The 25,129-nt window shown below is 39.7% G+C and overlaps 3 protein-coding genes across 7 annotated transcripts in view; 2 read left to right on the top strand and 1 right to left on the bottom strand.

Annotated features, from left to right (window-relative positions):
* The window catches only part of LOC126381634 (mediator of RNA polymerase II transcription subunit 12-like), a 59,806-nt gene extending 50,972 nt beyond the window's left edge, over window positions 1–8,834 (top strand). For 4 of the 5 annotated variants that reach the window (XM_050031094.1, XM_050031107.1, XM_050031099.1 and 1 more), the window contains 11 exons: window positions 651–858; window positions 1,242–1,322; window positions 1,623–1,762; window positions 2,055–2,256; window positions 4,096–4,231; window positions 5,362–5,471; window positions 5,805–5,905; window positions 6,243–6,525; window positions 6,871–7,164; window positions 7,431–7,511; window positions 7,752–8,834. In XM_050031094.1, coding sequence (XP_049887051.1) covers window positions 651–858; window positions 1,242–1,322; window positions 1,623–1,762; window positions 2,055–2,256; window positions 4,096–4,231; window positions 5,362–5,471; window positions 5,805–5,905; window positions 6,243–6,525; window positions 6,871–7,164; window positions 7,431–7,511; window positions 7,752–7,946 — 1,831 coding nt within the window. In that variant the 3' untranslated portion in view covers window positions 7,947–8,834. The remainder of the gene's footprint in view (window positions 1–650; window positions 859–1,241; window positions 1,323–1,622; window positions 1,763–2,054; window positions 2,257–4,095; window positions 4,232–5,361; window positions 5,472–5,804; window positions 5,906–6,242; window positions 6,526–6,870; window positions 7,165–7,430; window positions 7,512–7,751) is intronic. The other variant, XM_050031103.1, reaches the window with a different exon arrangement.
* Window positions 8,835–9,193: 359 nt separating this feature from the next.
* LOC126382027 (mitochondrial DNA helicase) lies at window positions 9,194–16,083 on the top strand. The gene is made up of 10 exons (XM_050031713.1): window positions 9,194–9,523; window positions 9,648–9,874; window positions 9,999–10,263; window positions 10,590–10,737; window positions 11,218–11,374; window positions 11,611–11,760; window positions 12,613–12,801; window positions 13,458–13,643; window positions 15,030–15,116; window positions 15,628–16,083. The coding sequence occupies exons 1-10, from the start codon at window positions 9,262–9,264 to the stop codon at window positions 15,931–15,933; spliced, it is 1,977 nt and encodes a 658-aa protein (XP_049887670.1). The 5' UTR covers window positions 9,194–9,261; the 3' UTR covers window positions 15,934–16,083.
* LOC126382026 (uncharacterized) lies at window positions 16,077–18,948 on the bottom strand. Its single transcript, XM_050031712.1, has one exon. The coding sequence runs from the start codon at window positions 18,793–18,795 to the stop codon at window positions 16,666–16,668; it is 2,130 nt and encodes a 709-aa protein (XP_049887669.1). The 5' UTR covers window positions 18,796–18,948; the 3' UTR covers window positions 16,077–16,665.
* Window positions 18,949–25,129: the final 6,181 nt, after the last annotated feature.

Below are 25,129 nucleotides of genomic sequence, written 5' to 3'. Positions count from 1 at the left end.
GATAATGGCAGTTGTAAAAGATAAATTATGAAATTCTGTTTACTAAATAAAGATCTAGATCTGCTAAAGGTGATAAAAACGTTTTCTTTTGTCTATTTAACTTATTTATGAATTTTAATAAAGAAAAATGTATTAATAAGTGCGACACTGTCACGTTTTTCAATGACGTCACAGTGTGCTTTTTCATACAACTTTCGTGTTTTGACGTTTAGTAAAAGTAACTGATTAAATAAAAAGTACTTCATTTCACTAAGTTGTCATCTAGCCTATTCTTCGTCACTTTCCAGCATCAATTGGTCCTGTGTCTTCAATAATTTGTGTTTCACTACCATTCAACGTGTACACGTGTAGCTAGCTTACAACAAATCATTAACTGCACAGCAAGTCACATCACCATTTCAGGCTGCGTTCCAAGTTAGCTAATCTCACGTAACATTCATTCTTCACATCACTCATTTATTCTACAAATCCTGTTTAAATCGATACTAAGTAAAAAACAAACAAATTGAAAACGTTTCTTTTTTTGAAAATTGGTTTAAAAACGGGAGTCAAGAAGCTTAAGTTTGGAACGCTCCCGAGGTGCAGTCACAGCGTGACTTACCGTGCAGTGTGGGCCGGCGGACAATTTGAATAACAATGCGTTAATTTAGTCTGTGTCGCAGCAATCTGTTCACGACTCTGATCGACATGCTTGCTACTCTCATCCACTCCACGTTGGCCGACGGAGGTGACGACAACAACCGGAAGCATTACCAGAACCTGATGAAGAAGCTGAAGAAGGAAATCGGGGACCGACACGGACCCTCCGTGCAGAGCGTCCGACAGCTACTGCCGTTGTCCAAGAATACTATCATTGAGGTAAGTGAATATTTAAACTTTTACTTAGTGTTTTATTGTTGAATAAAATGGAAACTTAACAAGTATATACCCACTTCTCGCCAGTTATGTTTAAGTCTCATGTAATAGGGGCGAGCCTATTGACATTAACCGGGCACAAATGCTGGAACCACGTGATATCAATTATCTACGATCCAAACGTGAATTAAAACTCATAAAGTCCAATTCAATGGTTTAAAGCCTGAACCAGTCGTATCCTGGTGATCCTCTGAACAGGGCTAGCGCGGATTCTACTAAACTAAAACAAAAAATAATACATATTCAGCAATTGGTTGATCTAAATTATGGATCTCTATTTTAAATTTCGAAGCAACGAAATAAATGGAAAGATATTTTTTTTTCAGGTTATTGCGTGTGAACCACTCGGATGCCTGGTAGATCAGAAAGGGAACAAAATTACTGGCTTTGACAGTGACAAGAAACAGGTAAGAAATATTACATAAACTTGCAGCCTTTTTCTACAATGTGTCTGACCAGAAGCAGACCTTTGAAAGGAGGGATGCCTTGGGTTCCAATAATGCTCTCGTTAGACAGAGATAGACTGCATACATACATAAGTAAGTAAGCGCATCGCACAAGGTATCTGGCGTGCTATAGCGCTAGCAGTCAAATTATAAATACAATTGGAATTCGGTTCCGTCCTGTAGCGTGTCTCTAACATGATGCCAAATAAAAACTAAATAATGATAAGGTGACCAAATGATGACGCATACTGTTGCTACCAGGGTCTTCGGCTAACGGACAAGCAGCGTGTATCGAGCTGGGAGCTGGTGGAGGGCGGGCGGAACCCCGCGCCGCTGTCGTGGGCCTGGTTCGCCGCCACCAAGGTCGAGAGGAAACCCATGACTTATGAGAACGCCCACAGGTACGCTCTAATTCTGACTGAAATGACAAAAATATTGAAAATGACTCTCTTTTTCTCTTGTAACATCATTTCTGATTTTGATCCTGGTGGTGTAATGTATAGGATCGAAACTTGATCAGACCTATTTAAGAAAATCACTTTCCTCAATAGAGGTCTGCATACTACTTGAACTATACGCCGGATTTTTCGATCGATGAAATGTGCTGAATACTACTGTGGCCTAACAGTAAAAAAATCATAAATTTTATGTTACGTTACAACAAAACCACTAATTATTCTTCACCTTCACCAGACTCCTGAAGTACCACACTCACAGCCTAGTGAAACCCCTCAAGTACTACTTAGAGCCTCTGCCCCTACCACCTGAGGAGTTGGAGAGCGCAGAATGCAAGCAGGAGCCCGGCAGCCTCGAGTGCAGCCCCACCGGCGCCGGCAAGGGCCGCTCGCGACCCGCACCCTGCAAGAAGATCAAGAAGCAGAAACCCACCACTCCCGTGAGTACAGTCATGAGCAATATGATGTATCCACTTTAGGACTCTGTCGCACTAACATATTTGACATTTAGTGAGACTTACAGTTCAATTTGTCAAAAAAGTTAATGTGACATGGTACCAAAGTGTATACGACCGTACTTGTATTTATATACGATATTGAAATTTGACACCTAATAAGACTCGACGAATTTATTAAAAACATCATAGAAATAAAAAGAGGAAGGGGAAGACCAAGAAGAGCTTACATGGAACAGATTAAAGAAAAGGTTAACGCCGTGTCTTATAGGGAAGTCAAGGAATTGGCCTTTGATAGACTGGAACGGAAAATACTACACCGACAAGTGCGTGGCTCTTAAATTGATGATGATTGAAACTTGACAATATATAAGCGCATATTAAAGCAAGCGCGCAATTTCAACAAATGTCAAGTAGCAATATTGAGTTTTTCTACTCCTCTACTTTAATCTGGCATTTAAATAACCAAAAAGTCTAATATAAGTACATACATAATTAAACTCTTTGAAAAAGTGTACGCTCTATGGCCTATAAAAGCATTGTTTACAAAGTGTAACTGTACTATAATGTCGCCAAAAAAGCATTGTTGTTGTTTTTTTTTTTTTTTGACCTGGAAACTGGCACCTTTACTTTGTTTGGTGCCATAAATATACTATAAAAAAAAAGTATACATTTGCCGCCATTTTCCCGCGCGTTGCAAAAATAAATTGGAAAATTTTTGTGTTTCGTTTAAAATTACGTCGTCGTAGAAAAAGTATTGTGTGCAACGTTGTATAACTAGGTCAAAAAATGCTCGTGGCGTCTCTTATTGCGATGTTCGCCAAGGCTCACATCGCAACTCACGCCACTCGCATTTTTTGAACCTTCTTATACAACTGTTGCATAAAATACTATTTTATGTGAATTGCCTCAATTAGGTCTTCTTAACCACCCTAATCTTCACTTGTTAGGTGTGATACGCTGCGGACAGATATAGTTCTGTTCGCAACGCATACTATACTTTTCTGTTACTCAAAACCGTTATTTGCTAGATTGAGATAAAGAGCGGGAAACCGACCGCACTCCGACGGATTCGTCAATTGGGTAGTTTCCTAAATCAAAGATAAATTATGAAATACTGATTACTAAATAAAGACAGATCTAAGGGTGATAAAATACTTTTCTTTTTTTATTTAACTTATATATGAATTTTAATAAAGAAAAATGTAATAATAAGTGCGACATTTTGTCACGTTTTTCTCTGACGTCTCAGGTTGCTTTTTCATACAAATTCCATAGCAGGTTCGTGTTTTGACGTTTAGTAAAAAGTAACTGATTTGATTAGTTGAAACCTAGCCTGTTCTGCCGCGCGCGGCCCATTATCCTTTCTACTCCTCCATGATGAATAATAACTATTGGCGATAGGCTGATTCCTTGTCACCATAAGGTTCATCATATCAATCTTAGAACTTCGTATCAAAAGTTAATGTGTCCATGAATTGTAATGGTAATATCTCTGTAAATTGAATCTGCGTTGAGCATTGCTCCAGCAGCCCGCAACATAGCAGCGTGGTGGAGTAAGCTTAGTACATCCTCGATCATAGGATAGGCCCTGTTAGAAGCGCATGCTCCAGGGAGACGTGAGATTGTTCATGTACAGTCATGAGCAATATCATGTACCCACTTTAGAACCCTGTCGCACTATCATATTTGACATTTAATGACACTTACGGTTTAATTTGTCAAAAAGGTAATGTGACATGATTTTTAAAGTGTATACATATTGGTACTCGTGACCGTACTATATTTTGCTAGCTGTTTGTCTAATATAAGTGGTTGCTTCAGACGAGCGGCACGCCTGTGGCGGGCGCGAATGGCGCGGCTCCGGGCATGGTGCCTGCGCAGCCGCAGCAGCCGCAGTTCATGCAACAGCAGCAGCAGTGGTTCCCTCCGCCCGGGCAGAACTACTACACGCCGCAAGGTATGATAATAATATTACAATATACACGTAAGACCGTAGAATATCCTTCTTAAAATCCAAATCCGATTATTTAACTATTGTGTCTGGAAATCTCGGCCTCACGACGTTTAACAGGTCCTTTATTGGGTGGTTTTCCCTTCGCGGTTTGGAAGGTCAGACAGACAGTTGCTTTTGTAAAAAAATCAGACTTGTCAAATCTTCAGGTTAGGTAAGCGGACCCTGTGAATAACAGGATAATGCTAGGGGATGATGACGAGGTTAAACACGTTTTTTTTTTTATGGGAGGTAGTCAAGCACCTGATGGTAAGTGACGATGTGGCCGAAGTTGGGATATGCTTACCTAGAAAGCGCCTATTAACTCTTGCTTTGAAGAGACGTATAGATCAAGCTTCAAGATTCTAATAATGACAGCGATTTGACATTTGATACATATAAATCAAATCAATCATAATCATAATTCATAAAACAAGATATCAAATGTGTATAGATTATAAAAAGTACAGTGCTATGATTTGCCGTATAATAAATATACGGCCAATCACTTTGTAAACCATGATATAAGAAAACCAGGTATGCTCAAAGTGACAGCTAACATTTCAAGGTCATCCCACCCTGTGTTGCTGCCATTTCGTAAAATTAAATTACCCACGACCAAATTATGTTTTTAATTTACTTTGCAAGGAAATTTTGAACTTTTAGTAAAAGATTTATTTACTTACAGTTTTAATGATTTTTATATTTGTGACAAGTAATAGTAACTAAATACCTAATGTATTAAATCGGTAATTTACTTAATTTCCAATAATAAAATTTACGTCCTTGGAATGTTGGAGATACCAATTTAATGGTAACACAGTGGTAACACTTACGTCATCAAACGCCTAGCAATGGTGGCTTGTCGTAGGATTAAACATACCTGATTTTGTTATACCATGTTGTAAACCAAAGAAAGATTGCAATTAATATAATCAAAGGAGCCTATTTTCGTAAAAGAAAAGGAAGGACGACAGCTGTTTGAACCTTCAAGACATGCGTTATCATATTCTAACATTAGTCTATTTGAAACAAGCCTGTCTTTGACACATGGTTGGTAAAACTCCAACTTTACAAGCGATTTAATTGTCCTACAGCCGGCGTAAGTCCACGTGGTGTGGTCCCCCCATCCAACACGCAATCAAAACAAGCGCTCAGCAACATGCTGAGACAGAGGTTGCCCTTCAACCAGATGAACCAGATGCAGGTATTTAAAAAAACCACATATTTTATCATTATTTATTAATATAAATAACCCACCGTAATAAATAAAAAAAAAACAAAAGGACCTTTGACATTTTTTTCTTTTCGATAATACGAGACTTTTTAACAAAAAAAAAACAGGTTCTTTAAAAACATCAAGTTCAACAGAAAAATTACCTTTCTGTTGTAAAACGGAGTGAATTATATTCTAGTTGACCGTAATATGCTGTATTTGAATTAGTAACTCAAATAGGGGACTGCTCAGCCGAATCTTACAGACTTTCAAAAAACATTACCTAATTAAAAAAATATATTTTGACATATTTTTTTTATTCAGCAAAGCAGCGGCTACCCCGGCGCACCGCACCCCCGCGGTCCGTTCCCTCGGCAGGGCATGCGGCAGATGCAGCCTAACCAAATGGGACAGATGCAACCCAAGTTAGTATCGCACTTTCCCTAATTATGAATAAGGGTAACTTCAACGTGAGAAGAAGCAAGAGTAGAATGGGATCAAAGCAAATGTAATTCCATAATCTCTGCTTATCCCGTTGGAGATAGGCCTTAGTTTATGTCGCCGGTTCGAACCCAGGTCCCGGTTTTGCACCAATTCACTAACGCAGTTGGCTCGAACCTTTATAGACGGTGATACGGTTTACCACCTGTCACGTTGGTCTAACACAAAACTCGGAAAAATCGTGGCTACTCAGTTCATCTTGCGATGGATATACCTCTTGATTACCAAATCTCATATAACACCAAAACATTTCTATAACAGTCAAATGAACCCAATGGGCGCAATGGGTGGCATGGCGCCTATGAACCAAATGAGCGGCGTCCAAATGGGTCCTGGACAGATGGGCGCAGGACAGATGTCCGCCGGTCAGATGGGCGGCGGACAGATGGGCGCTGGACAGATGAGCGCCGGGCAGATGGGCGCGGGACAGATGAGCAGCATGGGCGGACAGATGTTCGCCGGACAGTACGGAGGCATGCAGCAGAGTTACGGCGGGTACGGACAGCAGATGATGCAAGGTGGCCAACAGCAGATGATGAATCAGGTAGATGTATGAAAATTATATTATAAATATTCTGAAATATGAATGTTAGTGTCACTAAATATTTAGTACCTGTCTATAGGAGTAAAGGCGAAATAAAAAGTTGCGGCGATACGGCTCATCACCTATCATGTTGGTCTAACAGAAAGCTCGGTGCTAGTACTTAGTTCATCTTGCGATGGATGTAGTTCTGACTACCCCAATTGGCATATAGTCGTGAGCTTATGTTATGTTATGCTCCTGGATAGTTATACTTAATTGAAAAGTAAAGGTAGTATTGGTGTGCACTAATCTGTCCCGTACTGGTATCTAAGATTCTCAATCCTAATAATACATTATTCATTGCAGGGAATGGGTCAAAACGTCAACCAAATGGCGCAACAAGTTAACCCAATGGCGCAGAACGTCAACTCGATCGGCCAAAACGTGGGTCAAATGAACCAGGGGGTCGGTCAAGGGGGCCAGATGCCCCAGGGCATGGGGCAGATGAACCAAGGGATGGGTCAGATGCAACCCATGGGCCAGATGGGCCAAATGGTCCAAGGAGGCGGTATGGGTGGGATGAACAACCAAACTGGCGCGATGGGCCCGCAAGGAGGCAACGCCATGGGCGGCTTCCCTGGACAACAGTCATTCCAACAGGTAAAGAAATTATTAATGAAATAGTCTATCTATATATATTATATATGCTGATATTTGCCTTTTATTTCTGCTTTTATTTACTAAATCCTAAGTTAATTTGGGAGGTAGCGAGTCATTCCCAACTCAACTGTTTTAGGACTACTTACTTGGAAGACTCCACCTCATTACCAATATGAACTGTAAACTTGGGAAAGATAAGATTCCTAGTTACTTCGTAAGTATATGATGGTCGTTCAACTGTTTGAAATATAACGTATTTTCTTTAGAACATGATGGGTGGTCGTGCGAGTCAAGAGGCGTACATGGCGCAGCAAAGACAGAATGCACGCCCTCAGTACAATATGCAGGTTAGTAACTCTTCAATAGTTGTATATTACTTACTTAGGCAGCTTTTTGTACTATTGTATTTTTGTGATGTTCCATTTGTGCATTGTACTTTGTAAATTAATATCTAAAAACAATGCCACTGTTTAATCATCCCCAATATATTATTATTTTATTTTTTTCATCTTCCTCTAACTGGGGTAGTTATAGTCGTACGCTTATGTTATGTTGTCGTTATTTAATCATCTGACTTTCCAATACAGGCACCGAATGTAACAATGGGTGGCATGGGCGGCCCTGCGCCCCCCTACCCGCGCGGCATGCAGCCGCAACAGAGCGCGCAGTACCAACAAATGACGCAACAACAGCGCCTGCGTCAACAACAGATGTTGGCCATGCAACAACAAGGCCCTCTCGTACAACACCTCCAGCGACAACAATACCAACCGCCATATTAGATCCCGCCATTTTACTTGACAGTTTTTTTTTTGTATTGGATTGGATATCTGGAATTATTCATTTCACATAAATTATGATTCAATAGGGAGGCGAAGGTGAAGCTGTATAGATGGCGCTCTAAGCGTTGGTCCTAACCTATCCCACCACTTATATAATATTATATAAGTATATTAATATAATATTCTTTTAGTTTAGTATATATTATGTTGTGGATATCTATAACTATAATAGTAATCTACGATACCATTTTTTTGTGGTATGACGCGCCGTTTGGAACATCGTGGTCACTTCTAATTATACACACGACAAATAGACTTTTTATAATTTTACAATGACTTTTTTGTTAATTTTCCGTGGCATTGATCTTAGGTTGCTTAGGCACCAGAGCGCCTAGCTAGACGCCATCTGTCGGGAGAAATTGTTCCATCGCCTACCCATTAAACATTTAGAGGCTACCCACAATTTCTAATGTGAGCATAAGTTATTCCTTCGTTCTCATAAAAGAAACCTCGCCTATTAAAATTATTTTATTTGTATACTGATATTGACGAATTTAAATACCAAATCCGGCATTTGATAATGCGTTCCATTTATTTATATATCTTGAACGCGGGAATTGTGTTTCCTAGGACAGTTACATTTTGTATTTATATTTTATTTTTAGAAGTAATATTGTTTTTGACGATATTAAGTAAAAATATAGAATATTGTAAACAATCTTAGAATGTGTTAAATCAATCATTTTACTTTGACTAAACGCATATAGGTGATTTGTAATGAATAGCTAAGAATAATAATTATAAGACATAGTTATTTGTATTATTTTAATATGTAAAGTTAAGACTAAATTATGTACATATTGCAACGTAAATATATTATAGATCCATGCAATATATTTTATTTCAAACATTCCCTATTATGTGGTGGTGACTACGCAAGCAAGAAACCACAAGTGGCTTCAGTTGCGACCGGAGGTTGCAAAGTTGCGATTGTCCTTTTCCGAACCCATGCGCTAAACTCCACATAATCAAATTAAAAAGTAATAAAATGCATTTTAGGTAGTTAAAATATTTTTTAAAGAAAATTATCATATATTTAAGTAGTCTAATAGTAATATGTCACAATCGACGGAGATAGACAAAATCAATGATTTATAAAAATATTTTTTAAGAACTAACAACTAGGCTTTATAAATAAAAGCCATGCATTTTAAGAAAAAAGTTGTTTATTTACCTGTCAAGTTTTTTAGGTTATGTTGTGATTCCCTTTGTTTTGATTTGATATTTAGGTTGTTGTATAGAATTTATTTCTAAAATGTTTCACTCTTTAAAGGCAATGAAGTATCAGTCGATAAGATCTCTTTTGAAAGTGCATGGCTGTGGTTGTGTCAGTAGAAATATACATAATGTAGGTTTGAATGATATTCCGAAGATAACAGTGGCTGATATTAGGAAACTGTTGAGACAAAAAGGGTTCGCAGTTCAAGACGGGTTTACATCTCTTACTACGAAGTGTAATGTGTGTTCAACAGAACAGAAACCATGTGATAGCAAGCTGTATATTAATAAAACCACAGGTAGACATAACCTATTACATTTAACGTGCTGCGTAATTCGACTACATTGAAATTATGATAAAGTTTCCGCCGGTTTCTTTCATGTCGGACAATTTTATCATCGTATTTTATTTGTTTATTTCAGGATATTTTTTATGTCCACAATGTAATGTTCATGGAGACTGGAGCATTCTGGAGAGGCTAGTTAGAAGAGCGAAAGTGGAAGCATCAGTTAAAGACTTCATTGAGAAGTGTGTGCTAACATCTAAGGAATTCAAGATCGATTGGGAAGCTGTGTTAAAATCCACTACCTCATTGTCACAAATAAATGAAACTGAAGTATTAGAATTGTTTAGGCTGTTTGAATTTCCGGTAAGCTTTATTTTGTATCTAAAGATTGGTATTACGAATTGTAAGATTGTTCATTATAATTCCTGATTATTAAACAAATCAAACAAAATTCCTGATTATTAAAATCAAACCAAATTCATTCTAGTTCCACCCAGAAGCCAGTAAAACCCTTTCAGAAGTAAGAGTCACAGGTGACCACTCAACATTATATTTTCCACTGAAAAACTCCCTTGACCAAGTGGTGGGCTATCGTAAAATCCAAGCTGGAAGGGAAGAAGAGACAGAGAGCCACGGACTGCACACTGCTGGTCTGTTCTGGTGTCGAGCACCTAAAGTCAGCAGGAATGATCAGGCCATCCTAGTACCTAGCATACAAGATGTACTCAACTTAGCTGCTGAGAAAATACCAGGTAAGTAAAATATAATCTAGTTTAGGATTCTAAGCTGGCCCTAATAACTTTTTTTGATGTAAAGTAGACATATACAAAACTCATATTCATATTTTTATTGGTAATGTACATGACATGTCACTCTCTAACAATATCAGCTATTTAACACACAGGCATGATGTATGAGCACTGGATGTCGTTAACATCATATAATTATATTATAGCATCTTGCCTCCTAACCAGATCTCGTAGCTAGCATGCTGGTCATATATCACGCATGACGTCACGTATTCGCGTCGCATGCGAAATGCGGATGCCGCGCTACTGATACTTGTTTTTGAACCCAGGCACTATAGTATGGCTTAGCAACTGCAACCTGCCACCGGTGGTGCTGCCAGTATTAGAGAACTACCAGAAGTTATGTCTGTGGGGTGACTGGGACAACATGCGCGCCGTCGCGGAGAAGCTCGGCGAAGAGCGCTGTCGATTTGTCAGGTAATTAATAATGCTTTGGCAAAGGCCTTCCCAAGAAGGGAATAGTAAAATGTGATGCACTCTTAGGGAGGCCTTTGCCAAAAGGCAAACTGACACATAAGAAAATTTTTAAATGAACTAAAAAAAATACTACCAAGAAAAGCAACAATACACACTATTTAAGGAAACTATATTTATGTAAAAACATCAGAAATAATGGCTTATATTATATTATAATCTTGCTTTAATAAAATAATTATGAAAATCTCAATCCGGATTCGGGGTACCCACAAGTTTTTGAAAAAAAAATTGCATCTACTCTTAGAATTAATAATATCCAATTATAAACAATAAAAATATAATAAGTTTATTTATCTTCTCTTATAGAACACATAACAGTTATTAGTTGTATAGATATTACAACTTACAGAGCATCAATGTAGCAAAATTACCCTTTTTCAGCATATAATGTAAAATACTCAAACAAATATTCATACATAGACCTACAGACGGACTAGTGACGGCATCTGAAGCAGCCGCAGCTAATATCTCACTGAAGACCCTCGTATCCGAAGCCAAGCCCGCCGCGCACCGTTCCATCACCACGTTCGCGGCTCTTCGAGATGACGTCTATGCTGAACTGACCAACATTGACAAGGTAACAACGACTGTTGGTGACGAAATCGAATGTGTTTTCACGTATGAGGCAATCTGAAAACCTCGCCTCTCGTATTTTTATTAGGGTTTTAATTAGAGTCTACAAAACTATCGCACATTCTCTGGAAGTCATAAACATAAATAGCCTATACACATCCCACTGCTGGGCACAGGCCTCCCCTCAATCAACTGGAATTATATTCTCTGTGGTCACAAACTGGTTACGTTTCTTTGTAGGTGCGCGGTATAAAATGGAAGCGGTTCCCGGCGCTGACGAAGCTGCTGGGCGGGCACCGGCGCGGCGAGCTGACGGTGCTAACCGGACCCACGGGCTGCGGCAAAACCACGCTCTGTGCCGAGATGTCGCTCGACCTCGCGCAGCAAGGGGTACGTCTACGTCTGGTTTTTAATGTCCATGTTTTTGTGCCTGTAAATAAAGACAGATCTATAAATAACGAAAAACATTTCCTTTTTGCTATTTAAGTTATATATGAATTTTAATCAAGAAAAAAGTAATAATAAGTCCGACATTTTATCCCGTTTTTCTATGACGTCACAGTGTTCTTTTTCATACAAATTCCATAGAAATTTCGTGTTTTGACGTTTAGTAAAAAGTAATTGATTTGACTAGTTGGTTACTAGCATATTGCTATAACCAACTAGTCAAATCTACTTCTATAATAAAGTGTGGTATATTACCACAGTAGACGTCTTTTTATCTCTTTGATGAGATAATGAGATAAGATGCGTTTTTGAAATATTTCCTATCTATTGAACTCGTAATTTTCCGGACAAGTAGTTAATGCCATCTGCGGCAAATCTACAATAAGTCACGCCAAAAAAAGAAGAACTCGTAATTAGACGAGGACACACATGCGCACTAATTCCTCACACTCCCAAATGTGAAACACGCTTGGAGTGTTTGATTTTACCGCTCAACACTCGCTGAACTGAAAGAGTCGACCCTTCCACTGCGTGTCCCGTATGGATGCAAGGTCAATGACTGGCCAAGGGTATTCTAGTTGCAGATGATACTCGGCAGGCACTAGCTCATTCTCTATCCATCGTCGCCATACTGTGAATGTGGCCGGATCAAACTATCTCACATAGCGAACTGGTGCCCTCTACACCGGTTCCCAGGTGGCATAGCCGAGCTGCATTGTGTGACGGATGCGGCAGAAACTTGGTTGAGAGTGCTTAAACTTTATACGCAATAATAATAATGTATCCATCCTTCAGGTGACGACTCTATGGGGCAGCTTCGAGATACGTAACTCGCGACTCGCGCGCACCATGTTGCAGCAGTTCGCTGGCGTGCCCCTCGAAAACCACCTGCCCGACTTCGGCAAGTACGCCGACGACTTCCAGAAGCTTCCAGTCTACTACCTCGCGTTCCACGGACAACAGCCCATCAAAGTTGTTATGGATGTAAGTGTATACGAATCTATAATGCTTTATGAACAGCCTATATTAGGTCCTACTGCTGAGAAAATTCCTTCCTTCAAATGCCTCCAATTAACCACCTATTAAAGAAATTCCAGATCTTTTCTACAACAATAAATGAGATTGAAAATCTAAACTGATAATGTCTGTAACAGTTTTTTAATGTGCCCATGACCTTATCTTGGCATGTATTCCTCGTCGTTTTGATTTCGTTATAATTGCGGAAAATTCTTCTGATCGGGGAACTATAAAGCTACTAGATGTTACATATACATTTCTGCCGATATTTTCCATTCTAATCACCACTACGATATCCGCTCCAGGTTCCTCCCCACTCGGGTTGGGCCCAGATTGTCAAGGTAGCAATATACATCAAAGACTATATCGCAAAGTGACTAGATATAATTTCACCTAGATCATTATATTGACTTCATCGTAAATTAACTTGATCGCAAAATAACTACGTAGCTGGATTAAGTCATCTCCCTAGCATTATCCCGTTCTTCACGGGGTCCACTTACCAGAACATTTAACAGGTTTGAGGAGGTGGCTTGATTGATTATACCACTGAAAATAACAGCCAGCACCTACCACCTAAATTACTGTTCTTGTCTTTTCAAATTTCTACTGTATCCAACCAGGCGGTAGAGCATGCGCGCTACATGCACGACATAGCGCACGTGGTGGTAGACAACGTGCAGTTCATGCTGGGGGTGGGCGAGGACCGCGACGACCGCTACCACCGCCAGGACGCAGTCATCGCCGCCTTCCGCACCTTCGCCACCGCGCGCCACTGCCACGTCACCCTCGTCATGCATCCACGGAAGGTAACCACAATTTTCAAGTAGTTATAACACAAACAAAACAACAATGTGATAAGAAAGAGATGTGGTGTAAAAGACGATATAGTGACGTGGGGTGTTATTAATAAACTAATCTCAGCTGAGACTGCCCTCAAGATTATGCTAAAGTCCCTGTTTTTATAAAACAACTGTCACATTGACATGATCTTGAGGGCAGTCTCAAAGCTGAGATTACATACATACATAAACTCACGCCTATTTCCCACCGGGGTAAGCAGAGACTATAGAATTCCATTTGCTTCGATCCTGACACAAAGCTGAGATTAGTTTATTAATATCACCTTAAGATTGAGAAATGCCAGTCGTGCGGACGCTATTGCCGCTCCCGTATTGGACTTTTCAGCCATACAAGACGTTGCCACAGAAACGCTGTATAAATCATCTGATCAGGATGTAAAGGCCTATGATGATGAAGATTGAAAAAGGAATGTTAAGTTGGTTTGGACATGTAGAGCGGATGAAGGATAATAGGATTACGAAAGCGGTATATAAAGCGAAGGTAGGGCTGGCAGAGGAAGACCTAGAAGGACGTACATTGACCAAATTGAAATTGTCCTTAGAAAAGGTTTAGTACGATCTACTCTGAACCGGCGTGCGTGTATGAAACGATTGATAAGTGAGTGTATATAGTATATACACTCTGCCTACCCCTTCAGGAATACAGGCGTGATACTATGTTATTTTGTAAAACAGCATAAATACGCCTTACTACTAGACACTAGGTTCTACACGGCAACCACGCCGCGCGGCGCTAATTATATCGAGGGATTCAACCAATAGACGCAGGGAATGCTATCTATGTGGATAGATATTGTACGGCTATTGGTCAAAGCCTTCAATATCATTCGCGCCGCGCACGGGGCGGATGCCGTGCCGCGAAGGCAGGTCTCCCCTCTATCAACCGGTTGATACGGGTACCCCTCCCTCCATGTTGCTCCAATGTGTGTTAGTGGAGGTGTTTGGGCTCGCATCCAGCCCATTCGCCTAAATTTTGGAGCCGCCCGAACGCCTTGGACGTGGTTCAACGACTACTAGATGACATTTGCCAACAACCGAGACCGTCGATTTTCCGGGCCGCCGGGAGAGAGCCTGAAGCACTTAACGGTCACCATCCAATGACTGACCATTGTTTTATAATGTGTTTTGTAATCATATACCTACCTGTACTAATATTGTTCCGAAAATCGTATTAAATTTATGATTATCATTAACGCAAGGGACCGACCGTAGGCAATGTCTTTAAATTAAATCCACAGTCGTTTGTGTCGCCCATTGTCACATAAATTATTAAATATCAAATTCCACTGGCTGCGGGTTGGCGAAGATCTAATCACTTTAATTGTCTCCCAGGAACGAGAGTCGGAAGATCTATCAACGAGTTCTATTTTTGGCAGCGCCAAGGCATCGCAGGAGGCGGATAACGTTCTTATAATACAGGTAGGCAGTGGTGCGATAGAGCGATTTTAGATGTAATACATCAGGGATGTTAGGGAGCTCCGTAACCGTAACTGAAACTATCGGATCTCCGATATAAAAAAAAAACATCCGTAACCGAATCCGAAGTAAAAGTTTTGGATAATATCGGATAAGGGCGGAGCCTAATTATGAGAAGATCGGCTGGCCGCTGCCAGAGCCGCGCGCATTGTTTGCTTTTTTCGTCTTTTGTCGTCATAACATAATATATTATATAACTTGTCGTTATAAATAAAAGCACTTTTTTACGTATTTGTATTTTACTTTTAAAATTAGTTTAAAAAAATAATATCCGTAACCGAAACTATCGGATAATCCAAAATAAATAATAAATAAAATAGATAATAATTTATTATCCGTATCCAGTATAATAATCATTCTTAAATCCGTAACCGAAATTTCATATCCATAACATCCATGTAATACATATTATCATCCAGCAACATCTGATACAAAAATACATTATTTTTTACAGGACAAACGTCTGACAGCAGTGAGAGGCAAGAAATACTTACAAGTCGCCAAAAACCGATACAGCGGGGACCTCGGGATTGTGCCACTTGACTTCGATAAAGACGCCCTCAGCTACCAAGCAAAGAAGAAAGGAAAGAAATATGACGAACCTGACAAATTATTAGACCAGTGCTTAGAAGAATTTTCTACTGATCAAGAGTTTGATGAATTCCCCAGAAGAGACAATCAAGGAAAACTAAAAAATAGAAGTAAGAAAAATGCTGATAGTTATTTAAGTGATATCTTAAATTTAAACAGAACTAGATAGCTCTGTAATAGATAAAACATTGTTTATAGGCATACCAGTAAGTTATTATTATTAATAAGATTAAAATATATTTTTCTTAATAAAGAACTGTTCTGTAATGATGCGACTATAAAATGCTAATTGGTGAAAATAAAACCACAATCTTCTTAAGTTACATTACTTTATTTCCGAATATATTAGTTTTAAGATGATATAATTCCTAACAAATTAGAAATATTGATGCAAGGATAAACCGAAAATCATACCAAGACATTATAAGACCAATTATATATCCAACCAACTGCAGCCCATTTAATCTGTTTCTTATGCTAATTATTTACATGATACAAAAATAAAATCCAGAGGATTCCAAATCATTTATCTAATTATCATATCACATTTTTGAAGATTTGTAGAACAGCACTATTCTAAAGCCTACTATAAAACTAACTTAACCATCATCTACAGTGTATTAATATCAAGAGATATTGTATACAACTCTTACACAAATTTTCAGCCCCACTTTAATCCAACATGTACCAGTCTCTTTTTGGTATACCTACACACATCTAACTAAATTCTTAATAGATTTAACATGACAACACTAAGAATAATTTCATTATAAGCATCCTGCAGAAACATAAGATGTATTTTACATTACAACATGATGTGTTTAATTTTATATGATATTTCAATTTACAAACTATACATTGATAAAATGCATAAATTCTTTGTACACATTAACTACTAGCTCTACTTATTGAAGTGTGGCATGTGAATAGCATCAACTAAAGATAAATCATTTGTGCGATTTTGCTTCCTCTTACATTTAGGACAAGGTATGTTTGCATTGAGACATTTAGAATGGAATACACTGGAGCACTCATCACAGCGGTATGTAGTGCTAGTTTCAAATGGATATAATATCTTGGGGTCTCTACAAACTTCGCATATAAATCCTTTCTGGCTGCATAGCCAGCAATCTAAAACATGTGCCTTTGCAAAATTCACCACTTTCTCCAACTGCAATACCAAGGAGCCATTTGGAATTTGAGCTAAATCTGATATAGTATACAAATGCACATGCTCATAAAGGTATTCCCTTGGCCACACTCTCTTCTGCAAATCTTCTATCACATGCTCTCTGCATGTAAATATATATGCTCTCAAGAAATTCAATTGGATTCTCAATTCTTGCAAGTGTGCCATGTCTGAAACTCCACAATATATTTTGGGATTAAATTTCTTCATATCAATCCAAGGTTGATGTTGGAATTCCAACAAAAAGAGTGCTGACTTCTTTGAAACTGGATATCTTTTGAAATCCCAATTGTGTATCACTCTTGCAGGGATAATAAAAACATTTGGGTCAATGCAATTGGAACAGTAATATTCTCCTGTGAAAGCACACACTTTTGCTTTTGAAACAGTACTTCCCAATAAATCCTGGCAGCCCTTGCACTGATAGTTTTGGTAATCCAGTCCTTGCTCCCGGGAGAGGGTTCCCAACTGTTGCTTCATTTTCTGGAGCTCCTGAGCTGTGAAAGATCCTGTTGTGGAATTAAGAACAATTTCAAAATCTAGACCTTGCAGCATGGGATCCTCTGGTGTAGCAACATCTACCTTTATATCAGTATTATCATCATCATCACTGACAAGCTTGAGTTCTTTATGAATATCCTTCATAATGTCCCTCAAATTGGGAGTATTAGCATATGTATCCCCAAAAGTGTTTGAATGGTCCACTAGAGATGACAAACTCTTCAATTCTGGTGTTTTTATCATGCTACTGCCATGAGAAGAATTTGAGTTTATTGAGGTGTTAAGTTCATCTTGGGTATCTGCAGACCATCCCTTTCCACACAAAGAATTGCCAGTCACAATGACATCAGTAGGTGCAACAAAATCTTCTGAATCAATAGACGAGGGTGAGAAGCATGTGTCTCTCTGCTCCAAACTTGTAGAAGGCTTTTCTATTACTTGAGGCTCAGATTCTGCAGCAGTAAGTGGATCCTCTGGCTTTTTTTGCTTAATGGTTTCACTTTCTATTATTTCAGAACCAATATCTCTACTTGTAATATCCCTTGAGTCTTTTGATAAAATGAAATCCAAAGCTTCGTCTTCATTTAATGCCAGCATACGCCCTAGCCCAGTGATGTTGGAGGTGTGTGTTGGTGTTGTCGCCAATTTGGGTCTGAGTTCTTCATCTGTGATTGTGCTAGCTATATCTAACCCAGCACTGATTGGGGCTGCCCTCATTGTTGGCACCCAAACACCAGCTAACATTAGAACTTGCTCTGGCCATTGATTCAATAAGCTGGAGTTTATTGGCAGATTAAACTGCACACAAGACTCAAGTCCTTCCACCAACTTTTGTGCTACCTCCAATATTTCAGAATCACAGACAAAAGCCGATCGACTATAGAAAGGTTTCACGGCCGATATGTTGCGTAGAAGCGTCGACATATATGAAGATAACAGACACTCATTCAGAGCTATGCGTAACCAGGCTCTGCACTGCCCTATTTCTGTATGTATTTGCAGCAGTGACGAAATCTGATCAATGTTTTGTCTGTGCGATAACACAAGTACAAGCGGCCAGAAGTTTGGCTGAGGTCGATGGTCGGGGTCTCCAGATAAAACATTTTTAGCTTTTTTCAAAAACGTGTCCTTCAAACCATGAAGAAACACTGCTTCCAAAGCCATACATAGAGTATTGGTCGAATCCGTTGATCCTAGAACGCTGTGAAAATTTTCCTCAAATTGATTGTTGTATTGTATGTCTTTTACGCACTCGGACAAATTATTTATCAATGATTCCTTGAGAATGGTGTCGCGACTGCGAATATTGAATCCAGAAGCAACATTTTTAAAGAACGACATAATGAATTTGTGTTAGTACACTTTTTATACGATTTTTAGGGTCATATAACGAATTATTTAGCCATAGGAATATAGTATGGGCCAGTAATAATGCACTTTTGTTTGATAAAATTATACTTGCAGAAGTAAACACAGAACACAACAAACGTCAAATTTAACTTTGGATACATGTTATGCTTGAATATCACTTTCTGGTACAAATCGTTAGCTTGTATCCGAGTTCAATAGCTGTCAATTTTTACCGACTTCAAAAAAGGAGGTTCTCATTAAAAGTACGTTCATAAATGTTTTTTGTTGTTGTATGTAATAATAGTAATAATACTTAGTCCTTGAATAAGAAGGATCTCAATAAGTGTCTTTAACAGGGTAGGCAGAGAAAATAAAAATAATGTAGGAAACAAAGAATAGATGCAATGACATCAGAAAATGTATCAGTAATGCGATGGTAACGAGTAATACATACCAAAGCTGCTAGCTAACCCGGTAGCCTATATGAAAATAACAGCATTTTACCTACCATTAAAATGCTTATTAAGCGATAACCTTATTTGAAGCCTAACCCTGGTTACCTGATTTCCGGTAACGAGTCGGTTTTTGGACGAATACTTCCCTTTTTGCCCCTTCCATCATGTGACGTCATGTCCTGTCCGCCTGGTGGGGGGGGGGCTCGGCAAGGTGGGCCGAGCCCCTAGCGAACTGGCTTCATTAGATCTCAAATAATTAATTTGTATGCCACTTTACCAGGCAGAATTAAAATGTTAGGCTTCAAATAAGGTTATCGCTTAATAAGCATTTTAATGGTAGGTAAAATGCTGTTATTAAGCTTTGAACCGTTATTTGAAGCCTAAGTAAAATTATTTGAGACCTGTTTGTTATCGCCTGGTGGACAGGACAATATAGGTACTTATATAATATACACAGGCAAAAAGAAGGCAACACTGTTTCTATAATAATTTGTTTATTATGCAATAACATATTTAATACACACATAAAAATCAATTAGCCAAACAGAAAAGCAGGAAAACTATAATAGAACATAAGTCTCGATGAAGTTATGATTCGCACTTCTGTGTATAACTATAAATTCGTGAAGACAATTTCTATGGGTAAGTAAATGAAAATAAACATTACATAACAATCAATTCATTAATTAATAGGTGTAAATAAACTCGTGACTGAAAATGGCGCTTGCGCAGGGGTACATGTATTAATCTCGCGACAATAGAATTTAAAAAATGTGTTTTCAGACCGCCAGTTTCCACGAGCAAGAATCTCATCAAGTGGTCAATTTTGAACCCAACTTTTGGTTGCCACAGCAGGCCTAATACTACCAGGACTGGCCTCAATACCCGCTTGCAGTAACACTTTTTTAATCCAGCCTGCTATTACTGTGCGTGATGCCGCTTTAGGAGGACCACAAGCCGTCAAAAACAAGTTATCTCCACCACAGATGAAACGTCTCGATTCAGATAATGTAATTACTCTTTTTATCCAGAATACAGGGTCTATATTTTGGTTGTTTTTATTATGTAATATATGCCAACCTGACTGACGGTTTATTACTGTATCCGTCTTGGAGCCGAACTTTGGCCAAAAAACTATATGATCATCCGATAATATACAATTGTCATTACCAATGGCTAACAATGTTAAATCATGCACCCGTCTTCCTGTACATAAAAGAAGCAGAATAGCAGCTCGAGCAGAACATTCATATAGATTGTTTGAATTAGGCATTTTATCCACAAGCCAACTGACAAGTACATCGGTATTCCATATTGGGACTTTAGATCGATTCGTTTTGGCTGAATTTATAGATTTTAAAGCTTGACGAACTAATAAATGTGAACTTAAACGATTATCTAAATTTGGATCACAGAGCGTAGAAATTGCAGATTTATATACCAGGATTGTATTATATGCCAAGCCATGTTTTAGATGTAAATCAATTAGAAACCTGGCAAGATCAGCGCCGTTAGGTTTTGAAATATTAATATTATTGTGACGGGCCCAATCACACCACTTTTGCCATGCTAATCGGTAAGTTTTTAAAGATGTATCTCTCCATGATTTTCGTAACTGCTGTCTTTGATCAGAATTCCAACCTGTTAGACTCTCTGCCCACCCCCACATTTCCATACCTCCAGAATCAGGTCGGAAGTCATTGGAGGCGGCCGACCCGTCGTCGTGTCCACCAGTACTTGATCCAGGTTGTGGATTGTGAATGGTGGGGCCAGTGCCCGATTTTTCAAGTCCGGCCTCCAGAACACTTTCAACCATTTCGGGGCTATTATTAAGTACATGCCGGAGGCAGTGTTGAGATGTTGTAACACACGAGGTATTACATGAGGTGGCGGAAACACCCACGCCAGAGGATAATGCCATGGTTGGCTGAAGGCATCGTAAAGGCGAGCTTGAGGGTCTGTCAGATCTAGGGTGGCATAAACCGATACTACGTGAGCTGTGGCTGACGCAAGTAGGTCGATTACATGGTAGCCGAATTTGGTGAAGATCAGATTCGTGACTTTGGGCAGAAGGTGCCATTCTGGAGGCACAGTTAGGCGAAACAAGCTGTCTGCGTCGCCGTTGTAACGACCCGGAAGGTAATGTATCACTACATGAATCCGAAATCTGTCCAATATTGACAGGATCTGATAAGTCAATTCCATGAGAGGTATGCACTTCATGCCCCCCTCTTTTCTCACATATGTAACCACAGTCATATTGTCGCTTTGGATAAGCAATGTTGATCCCGCTAGGCAGTGAGCGTGATCTCTTAAGACGTACCATATGGCCAACATCTCCCGTACGTTCGAATGAAGTAAGGCCTCCTCCGGAGTCCACTGCCCCGAGTACTTCGTGTTGTTTAATTGGGCTCCCCATGCTATCTCTGAGGCATCTGTTACCAAGTAATTTGATACTGGGGGGTAATGTATTGGTGAGCTTTTCACTACGTTGACTCTCCACCATTCTAGTTCTTTCAACGCTAGAGTTGGTATTGGATATCGATACCGTGGATTCGCCGATAACAATTGTTGGCAGTGCTTCAGGAGAGCCCGATGGTATAAGCGTCCCCTTGGAACCGGAAAGCTGGCGAAGTTGACCATCCCTACTACACTTTGAATTTCGCGAAGATTGGCCGTTTTCTTTTTTAACAAACTTGTCACTTTTCTTTGTACGTCCCAACACTTTTGACGAGGCAGAGATTTTTCGTTTGTATGAGGGTTCCAAACAATGCCTATATACTGGAGAGACGTTTGCGGAACTAACTCTGATTTTTAGAAATTTACGTGCCACCCAAGAAAGCTCAGAAGTCGAATAATCTCTCGAGCTTGGATCATCAGAAGCTGAGGGTCTTGATTGACGATCAGAAAGTCGTCTAAATAGACTGCTACACGAAACCCCTTTTCTCGAAGTACCTGTGCGACCCAGTTTGTCAGAGATGCAAACACTTTCGGTGCACACGAGAGGCCGAATGGTAAACATGTCATTTGGTAAAGGCGTTGATTGTAAATTAAACGCAGGAAGCATCTGTGAGTCCTGGACACTGCGAGGTGGAAGTATGCATTTGTTAAATCTATCTTGATTGAACAATCTCGGGGTTGCAAAAAATCGGATATTCTTTGCATGTTTATAAGCCTGAATTTTTTCGCAAACACGTATTTGTTTAAAATTTTTAAATTGAAAATAGGTCGGACAGTTCCATCCTTTTTGGGTATGAGAAAAAATTGGGACACAAAGCTCGGGCCGGGCTCCACCATTTCCAACACTCCCATTTGCAACATTTGATTTATAATTTTGTCCATTTCCGACGAAACCGGAGTTTGTAAGCAATGCCTTATCAAGTCTGGAGTTATTAAGGGAGGTTTCGCTATGAAGGGTATACGGAAGTTTTCTATCATATTTACGAGCGCAGTTGGAGCCTGAAGACTCCTCCAGCGACTGACAAAATGTTGTAACTGCCCTGCCCGGAAACTGTGCGAGTCAATATTTTCGCCTCGGCTGTCCACGACCGGACTGGCCGGGCGGCCTACCCTGTCCTCGGGTGTTATTGGAATACGTCTCGTTTGGGTAATTACGGCCGGATCTTGGACGTGAAGATCGCGGTTGTTGAGTAGGTTGTTTATATGCGGGGCGATGGTAGTCGCGCCCTTGAAAAGTAGAACCATTATATGCGTTCGTAAAACCTTGTGTATGCACGCTTGGGTGGCCAAACACAGCGGGAGTATTAGAATTACCAGCATAACTAGGCGGGACCTGAGTTTGCTGTGAAGGCTGCGCTTTCGCGGCAGCTAGGTTTTGTGCTGGCGCTCTGAGCGGCCAGAATGTTTTAGATACACCTCCGGCCCTTTCCATGATAGAGGAGAAGGAATCCTTTTGAAACAAGTTCTCACAAGTAGGTGGGATTTTGCGTAAGCTAGCTTTCAGAAAATTGTCTTTTATTGATCGTAATATATTATCTCGTCTCTGTTGTATTAAGTCAGCCCTATGGCCACACGTCAACTGCAAAATATCACTACTGATTTTCTGAAAACTACCCTTTACAAAAATCTCATGAATTTTTTCTTGCAATATGGTATGTGGCACTTGGCCAGTCGATTTTGCCCACTCGATAAGCGTTTTAAAACCATTTTGCGCCGCTTCATTTTGTTTAATGACTGCCTGTGTAATCGCGGCAAATCCGCGTTCAAGAAGAGCCAAAGAGTTATATTTATCATACGGTTTAATCTCCTCGTTAGTTTCCAAATACGTAAAGCCCGGCGAAGAACAATATTGCTTTTGAACCTCCGCATAACGGACATTATTCCACTCAGCAGTATCGAAATGTTGTATGTTTTTTAATAAATCCAAATGTTTGGAGGTAGATTTAGGTACAGAAGGTTCCTTGAGAACGGTATTTAAATGTAAATCTACTGTGCATGATAATTCCGAGGGCTCGGATGTAGAGGGTAGATGCGTTTTAGAATCTGACATCAACGTAAAATTCGGGTTATTTTCCGGAGCCAAACTGTTTTCGACGGCGTCCTCATTATATAACTCCCTACTAACATCGGCACTTATTTCGGAAACAGCATCATTCATCTCGTCAGGTTCGGGCATATAAGCACTTGAATGAGAAGTAGGGCGGAAGGCAACACTATTTAAAAAGTTTTTAATACCACTTACTTGCTCGGCCAATATACAAATAGCCTTATCGGTGTCGCGGCGGCGCCGTTTAGACTTTTTTGACGATTTCCTTGCCTTTCTCTTCCTATTAACCCTAGGTGGGTCAGGTTCGGGGACGTCGTTCGCCTCAGGCTCCCTTTGTGGCGCGGGTTGTATAGAAGTATCAGAGCAAAAACCCGAGCTAGAACTCGAATCTGAGCTGCTGGATTCGTCCTCATTTGAAATATTCATAACTGAAAAATAAAAAACAGTTAATAACGAACGGTAACACCGTTTTAAATTTTTAGCCGTAATTTTTTTATAAAAATTATAATAATTGTACGTATGTACTTACTCGACAACCGACTGTTACGACTTACAAGTCACTAATGAAGCTAGGGGCTCGGCCCACCTTGCCGAGGCCCCCCCACCAGGCGGACAGGACATGACGTCACATGATGGAAGGGGCAAAAAGGGAAGTATTCGTCCAAAAACCGACTCGTTACCGGAAATCAGGTATACTACTCTCAAATAATTTTACTTAGGCTTCAAATAACGGTTCAAAGCTTAATAATCATGTCGGCAATGTGCGCTCATCGACATGTTGCCGACTGACTTGCGTAATCCACGTAATCTGTTGCCCAGCGACACGACTTACAGTGAAACGAGTGAAGCCGCCGTAAATAACAAACGAAGGTTGGCAGGTTCACACCGTGCACCGGTGTCTACCTAGTATCGATATTTTGAACGTACCTAGTCGCAATTGTCAAATTTATTTTTGCGTTGGGCTTTTCGGCGGGAAACGGGAACGGGACAGTTGCTCTCTTCATTGAGTAATCTAAATAATTAATACGAAGTGGTGTTTTGTGGTTAATGATCGCATTAAGTTAGTCGGAAGACATTCGCGAGTGTTATTATATTGGAGTATTCAATAAACAAAGTGTATCTGCCTATTTTCGCTTCGTGTCGGGAAGCCGCTTCATAACTCAAAAGTTTATGCGGACTTTTGAGTTAATTCGTTTGGGGTTCGGAGTAGGAGTCTACTCCGAGGGTGGGGGCTTAGGTTTCATCATCATCACCTTTCATCATTTCATTAATCATCAAGAAAAAAAATACGTCAGACATGGCTGTATGGGCATAGTTCCCTTTGCCTTACCCTTCGGGGAAAACCAAAACAAAAAAAAAACAT

This window comes from Pectinophora gossypiella, chromosome 3 (genome assembly GCF_024362695.1).
Source record: "Pectinophora gossypiella chromosome 3, ilPecGoss1.1, whole genome shotgun sequence".
NCBI classification, from domain to species: domain Eukaryota; kingdom Metazoa; phylum Arthropoda; class Insecta; order Lepidoptera; family Gelechiidae; genus Pectinophora; species Pectinophora gossypiella.
The sequence above is the reverse complement of the archived record's forward strand: the minus strand, read 5'-3'. Positions and strand labels throughout refer to the sequence as shown.

Coding starts and splice junctions, on each gene's coding strand:
- LOC126382027 (XM_050031713.1), top strand. CDS start 9,262: ATGTTTCACTCTTTAAAGGCAATGAAGTATCAGTCGATAAGATCTCTT. Junction 9,524..9,647: donor GTATATTAATAAAACCACAG/GTAGACATAACC, acceptor TGTTTATTTCAG/GATATTTTTTATGTCCACAA. Junction 15,117..15,627: donor ATAACGTTCTTATAATACAG/GTAGGCAGTGGT, acceptor TATTTTTTACAG/GACAAACGTCTGACAGCAGT.
- LOC126382026 (XM_050031712.1), bottom strand. CDS start 18,795: ATGTCGTTCTTTAAAAATGTTGCTTCTGGATTCAATATTCGCAGTCGC.